Genomic DNA, 7,194 nt, shown 5'->3' on the forward strand with positions numbered 1-7,194 from the left:
TTGAGATTCTTCACACAAACTTTCCCTGGCTCATTTTATTGAACCAAAGGACTAATGTGGGTTGTTAATTTCAAGGTTTTCACAACTTTCACTTGAGCACATTTGTGTGGGGAGAGGAATCAGAGCTTTGACAGTCCACAGTGTTGACAGCATGAGTAAAGATCTTCAATGAAGTCTGACAGGGGGTATTCATGAAAACTTGGAATGATGCCATGGCAAGCTTGGAATATGATTAGCCCATGAAAGAACTTTCTGGTTTGTGGTTATGATGGTTATGTCAATAAACCAGATTTATTTGGTTAACTGCAATAGATTTTTAGACACAGATAACACAGCCGATAATTATGTTCCTTCATTTCTGGCATAGCTCCTGTCTCTCTCTCTTTTTTTTCCTCCTAAGACATCTATTTTTTTAAACTAAGATATTTAAAAGTAAAGAATGGGACACTTTCAATTTTATTACCTTCTTTGAGTAATGGGGAATTATTTTAAATGTGGCCATCCAGGGTGTGTGTTGCATTTATTATCAAAGTGAGCTACCAACTTTGAAATTAAACACTAAGAGCCGTAGCCTAGAAATCCTGAGGTAGACATTCAATGAGCGTTGCTATGCAATACTGGGATAATTCAACCTATTTGAAATTGCATGTACTGTGTTAGCAGTCTCCTTCTCACCCTTCCCTTCCGTCCAAATGCTGGGAAAATTCATAATTGGTTGTTACAGAGTTTGCAAAACAGTGGGCATGTCTACATGAGATGCTACTGTCCTGTGGTTACTACACATTTATTTAGTACTTCTGTAATCAAGTACTAAATAAATGTGCAATAACTGGAGACCGCCTTTAAGTGACGCTACTGCGCAGTAACATATTAGCACTGTTGGTGCTGTGACGCGTTACTGTGCAGTATTATTTGGCTACTGCCCAGTGTGGCCAATAGTATTGTTTGTCAGTAGACAACAAGGAGGAAAATTATCTGCTAACATTGGTTCTGCAGCCTATGGTAGGGAATGGGATGTTTTCCCCTTGAATCTTAGTCTTTTCCTTCTGCTTAAAGTAAATAAATGATTTTTTTTTTTTTTGTTCTGGACTAAAGTGAGATTTTAATGTATTTAGTTACTGGAAATTGGGAGATCTAGTTCTATTCCTGGCCATGTCACTGGCCTTCTGTCACTTCATCTCTCCCTGCCTCTTTCTTTTTCATAGTCCTTATATATAGAGTGACTATACGTCCCAGTTTGACTGGAACATTCCAGGAATCAGTAATTCAGTCCTGGCAAGCTGGTCAAAGTCCAGGGCCATAGTCTGCTTGGGAGGTGGAGTTGCATGGTGCGCCAGGCAGGCAGTCAAGCAGGAGCAAGGCAGGTGGGCTGGAGCAGGCACCACCCTGCCCATATGTGGCACATCTTTGCTCCCACACCTGTCTGGCCACTTGCCTGGTACACCAGGCTGCTGCTCCACCTCCCCACTCTGACCCGGGACTTTTGACCAACTAGTTGGGACTGGGCTACAGAATCCTGGAGTGTGCCAGCCAAACCAGGACGGTTACTATATATGGATATAGATATCTATAGGTATCTATATATATGCTATAAATAGATGAGAGAGAGAGAGAGATCTTGTCTATTTGTAACATGAGCTGTTCAGAGAAGGGATCCTCTCTGAAGAGACGTTTGCCCCAACATCTAGGTACTAATGTAATACAAATAACAGTAATTGATACTTTTGTTATCAATTTAAATGCAACTTTAAATCATCATCTCAGCTACCTTTTTGTTTCTCTGTTCCAAATCCTAAACTAAATCTCTTATTTTCCTCTGTCTCCAGTTTCTTATTAAATTCTTTTGTTCCTTCCTTTTAATAGCTGCAAAATCTGCTCATATAACATCCTCGTTCATATGCTTCCCAGATTACTATCTTTTCCTGTCTGGTGTTCCTTTCTCCCCTTTGAGCTCCAGTTTGCTCAAAAGACAGTTGTTAATGTCATGTTCCACTTCCTACCCAAATGCCACGTGACCCTGAAGCTAACCAACAAGGTTCTCCCATGACCTTGTCTGACTGTGTTATCATGTCAGCCTTTTTCCCTATTTTGTTCTCTGCATTCATCACCTTGTGTTGCCTGATCTCTTCTGCACCCTTGGTTTTGCACCTTCTATTTTGCTACCCCCCTTTTCTCTATAAAGAAGGCTTCTTGATTTTTGTCTCAAATGCCCTCAACATATCTGTTCTTGAAAGTTATTTCATAAGGAAATTGTCCTTCTAAATATGCAAATCCTTCCAACAGTCACCCATAACAGAATAACTTGTCCAGTATTTTCTCTTGCTTTTATCCTAGTTCGTAAGGTCTTTGAAGAAGAAAAACGGGTTACTATTTGTTATAAGACACCAAGTAGATTTAAAGTGCTTTGGAAACTGCATTTTTAATATTAACAATTAGGTTTTTCCATCTCGGATTCAATACATTTAAAATACAATAAAATAAGGAGAAGAATGGAGAGAAAATGCTGTTAAAATGCTGGGCATGCATGTTCCTGTTCTGACCTTTTTCCATCCATAAAAAGTATCACTGTCAGTTAGGCGTACAGATGGAGGATATTTTTGCAGCACATTCACTGCAAGACTGTCTGTTTAGATGGATCTAATGTATTTCCTCTTCCTTAGTCAGTTTGCTCTTTGCCTACAGTGTATGAACACATCTGTGAAGATCATAGGCGTGCAACTCAGCCAACGGGGACTGAGTGATTCTGTCAGCCAATCTCTGATTGGTTTGTGCACTTTTTTAATAAACTAATTTTCCACAGTTCAAAGGAAGAAAGAAAACTCAGTTGGAAGCCTAGTCTGGCAACATGTCACATGGTGCATTATCAGAGAACACAGCTGAGTATGAGCACAGAATTCTCCACTGCGGCTAATCCCAGGCTTTCCCTTTCCTTTTCTGTCTCTTACAGAGAGTGGTAGTGGCCAAGATTATGTGACCTCAGAGAACCAGCTCCTGTATTACCCCAGCATCACCTATGCTATCATCGGCAGTTCAGTCATTTTTGTGCTGGTCGTGGCCTTCCTTGCCTTGGTTTTGCACCACCAGCGAAAGCGCAACAACCTCATGACCCTGCCTGTGCATCGGCTGCAGCACCCTGTCCTCCTGTCCCGGCTGGTTGTCCTTGATCATCCACATCATTGCAGCGTCACCTACAATGTGAACAATGGGATTCAATACATGTCAAACCAGGCCTACCATAGGCCAGTGGATCTGGATTCTCCTCCATCCTACTCAGAAGCTGTTTTAGACCAAAGGTATGTGCAAAAGTTAATTGTTTCATCACCAAAGTTATTCTAATGGTAGACTGAGACAGGTGTCTCCCATGTGTTTGCATCATTGCCTTGATAGCACTCCTCTACACTGGAAGCTGCACACATTTTGTACCGATTGCGTCAAATGTAAGTAGTCCGTGGGAGAGAAGATGTCCCTTTCCAACCTCGACCTGAGTCTGCAAAATACGTGAGTCTCTGGTCCAGTTCCAGAACATATTATGAAGGAGATTTAGATATGCATGGCATCCAGGTCCTCATTGATGTTCACCTGGCTGATCTAAGCCATAAGGTGCTGGAACACCTCTCCCTTGAAGTCAAGCCAACTCTCAGCAGAAGTAGTCAGTGCCCCTGGCAGTGCCGTATTCTACAGAGATGGCAAGGAGAAAACCCTCCCTTCTTTAGCTACTCCTTGCCAATCTGGAGCAAAGCTTGAAAAATTCTGAAATAGCTTTTCTGCAAGAGGCCCTAAGGCATAGATTTTGAAAGGTATTTAGACACCTCCCCCATTGGCCTGAGCACATTTAAAAATTTAGCTTGAAGCACAATAACCCAGGAATAGAACAGTGCAGGTTTGTTCCAAAGACATTTGGTGAGTAAGGTCTCTGCATTTGTGTAAATATACAAGAAAAAGTAAGCATTTGTGACCCCTTCCAAAATCCTTTGTCTCTTTCCAATTAGCCCATATCACTTTTTGAGTAGTGCTTCTCATCCACACACAAATACAGATATACACCCCTTTTGGACACTGCCTTTATTTATAGGACAGCACATATGCCTCTACAGCCTTTTTTTCTCTTTGTAAATCTGCACGTGACAGATATGGCATAAGTAATGGCAGTGGAAACCTCTATCTGTTGCCCTGCCAGTTTTCCTTAGAATTGATTGTGAAGTGTAAGGATGAGAGGGTCATTGATTCTCCGTGCCTATTTATTCCCTTACTTTCTTGCCGAAACCGGTTAAGTAGTTTCTGTTTCAAGTTTTTGTTTTTGTAATGACAACACCTTTCCACTAGCAGCTTCACTGAGACCAACTAACTGGACAGCTATCCAAATTATGATTGCTACTTACCTGGGCTGGTATAAACTGCAGGCAACTCCAAAATTAAATGTACCGTATCCCATTATCAACCTGCTGGAACGTTCATTTCCCCTTTTACTTGTTCTATGACAGTAACTGTTTCTTTGAAGCCATTAACAGTATTGTCTGTACTTAGAGAACAGTTGCTTTGTAAGCTGTATCCCAGGAGTGAACATGAATTGTCCTACGTAGAATTCAATTTATTGTTTGTTTGGATATAGTAGATCACGCGAACCATTACCTTCCTGTATTGGTGAGGTTTTTTTTCCTTGAGCTTACATCTAAAAAGTATATACCGTCATCTTATTGTCAGTACCCCTCGGTGCTTTTCACACTACGTAATTGTTATCCCAGAAAAGGCTTTTATTCATTGCTGAATGGCAGCCATTGACCATGGTAGGTGATTGGCAGCGCAGGGGATGCAACATTTTAGGACAGAAAATGAATACCCTGTTAAAATTGTAATAGCAGAAAAAATCATTTAGGCAGAATTTTATTGTCAGTATTAACTTTTGACCAGAACATGGTTTTAATATCTACGGATGAATTTCCCCTAAACTTTTGTATTTACATCTCAGTAGGCATTTCCATGGAAAGTGTCGTAGGGTTGCTGTTGTTTTATCACTTTGTTGGGGGGAAAAATTCATAATTAGTTAGAACAAAATTCACTATTCCTCCCTACATGCCATTGTCTTCAGTAACTTGTTGCTTTTTTGTATATTTTGCAGCAGACCCCCTTGGTTTGATCTTCCTCCACCCCCTTACTGCGCAGAATCTGAATCTCCCAGTCAGACAGATCTTCCTCCTTACCGATCTCGGACAGGAAGCTCGGTGAGCACAGGCACCCCAATGGCAGGAAACAGCCTGCACACAGACCACAGTCGGACAAGATGTGTCCGTTTCAATGTGGACCATCATGAGACACTTCTTGGGACAAGAGCAGAGCAAAATGACTCTGATCAACTCTGCTGCTGAAAGAGAAATGTTACAGGCTTTTTAAATGTGGTATATGTATTAGTCTGTTGTGGTTTATTACCTTCTGAGATAGGAGGGAGCAGCAATGTTTAGAAAAGGATTTAATTTTGGATCCAACTCCAGATTGCTGCACATTTCACAGACGCTTTGACTCAGTATTTGAGCTCATCACCGACTTCTTGATCTAGGTTCATGTCAGAACTTCCAGAAGGTTGTAAGGGAGGGTTCCAGTTCAAAACTGTATAATATGTTGATGCTAAGACTTTGTGATTTAATGTATTTCTGGGAGATTGTATATGTATGTACATAGGTGCACATATAATATATATAGATAATACACACATGCCCGCACACACAGACATACACTTTTGCATTTACATTGAAGTTTCCAGACTGGCTCTTGTCTTTTCCACACTTCAGTTCAGGCGCAGTCATCTGCACAGATGATGGGGAGTCATTGAGTGTATAGGACGGACAAAGAAGGTATCCCTGTTTTGAGATCTGATACTCAACTACACAACTGCCCCACTGCAGCAAGAAGCAGCAGTTGCAGGGAAGGTCCTGTTTGGCCCCTCCATCCCCAGAAGGGAGCATGCTCAGTACAAATGTAGTCATGGAAAATGTTAGCTTAGCTTTGAACTTTTAATAAGTTCCTACCAAGGTTCCCTGTAAGGTGCACGCATGTGCAGCCATGCATAACTAAAAATGTGGCTGTGCACAGCCTTTTCAAGGCCGCGCACCAGGAGAGGCTGGAGCCAGAGTCTGATGCGGGCTCTGCCGGCTCTGGGGAAGTGCTGTGCTCCCCTGCATCAGGGCCAGGATGTGGAGCACTTCCCCAGAGCTGGTGGAGCCTGCGTCAGCCACTGACCCTAGCCTCCATCCCTGCCTTGCCTCGCCTCAGGGAGGAGCTGCTGCCTGCCCTAAGTGAGGCTCTGCCAGCTCTGGGGCATGCCACTGAGGCCATGCGGGGGAGTGGAGCAGTGTCCCGGAGCCAGCAGAGCCTCACTTGGGCCAGGCAGCGGCTGCTCCCCAAGGTGAGGAAAGGCAGGGATGGGGGCTGATGAGGGCGGCTGGTGCGGGCTCCACCAGCTCTGGGGAAGTGCTCCACTCCCTGGCCCTGATGTGGGAGAGCGAAGCATTTCCCCAGAGCCGGCAGAGCCTGTGCCAGGCTCTGGCTCTGGTCCCCGGCTCCCAGCCCCTGGCTCTGGCCCCAGCCACTGGCCCCTGGCTTCAGCCCTTGGCCCCCAGCCCCAGCCCTCAGCCCCCTTCAGTAAGAGTCCCACGCCAGACCAAGGCTGCACGCTCACGGACTGAGGTGGTGAGCTCATGGACTGCTGCTCCTTAGAGGGAACATTGATTCCTACTTAGCAAAACCTAATGATCTGGATGGTCTTTCTCCAGGAATGTCTCCTAGCTAAAAGGGAGGTGCACACCCAATGGAAGGGAGGGGCCATCACCAGGGAGGATTATACTGCGGGTGCTTGGAGCTGCAGGGGGGCAGTCAGGAAGGCCAGGGTGCAGATAGAACTGGGACAAGGGACCTGGATCAAGGACAACAAGAAGTCCTTTTTTAAATACATAGGGGGTAAAAAGAAGGTACTGGGTAATGTGGGGCCTCTGCAAGGCACGCTAGGAAATCTGGTCATCACACCGGATGACAAAGCTAACCTATTTAAAAACTTCTTTGCCTCCGTTTTCCTGAGCAGGGACCGGATCAGCCCTGCCACCGGGACCCCTTCAGGCCCCAGGGGAGGTACACCCAGGCCTAGGGTCAGTGAGGATCTAATCGGGGAACTTCTGAAAGGACCATATGTATTTTAATCAGCTGGTC

At 44.2% G+C, this 7,194-nt stretch overlaps 1 protein-coding gene across 3 annotated transcripts in view; it reads left to right on the forward strand.

The window, feature by feature from the left end:
* The window catches only part of LDLRAD3 (low density lipoprotein receptor class A domain containing 3), a 205,608-nt gene extending 199,774 nt beyond the window's left edge, over positions 1 to 5,834 (forward strand). For 2 of the 3 annotated variants that reach the window (XM_019552264.1, XM_019552265.1), the window contains exons 5-6: positions 2,948 to 3,293; positions 5,120 to 5,834. In XM_019552264.1, the coding sequence (XP_019407809.1) occupies positions 2,948 to 3,293; positions 5,120 to 5,363 (590 nt within the window). In that variant the 3' untranslated portion in view covers positions 5,364 to 5,834. Of the gene's footprint in view, positions 1 to 2,947; positions 3,294 to 5,116 lie in introns of all 3 variants that reach the window. The other variant, XM_019552263.1, reaches the window with a different exon arrangement.
* Positions 5,835 to 7,194: the final 1,360 nt, after the last annotated feature.

This window comes from Crocodylus porosus, unplaced genomic scaffold (assembly GCF_001723895.1).
Source record: "Crocodylus porosus isolate Cpor-Errol unplaced genomic scaffold, CroPor_comp1, whole genome shotgun sequence".
In the NCBI taxonomy this organism is placed as follows: Eukaryota; Metazoa; Chordata; order Crocodylia; family Crocodylidae; genus Crocodylus; species Crocodylus porosus.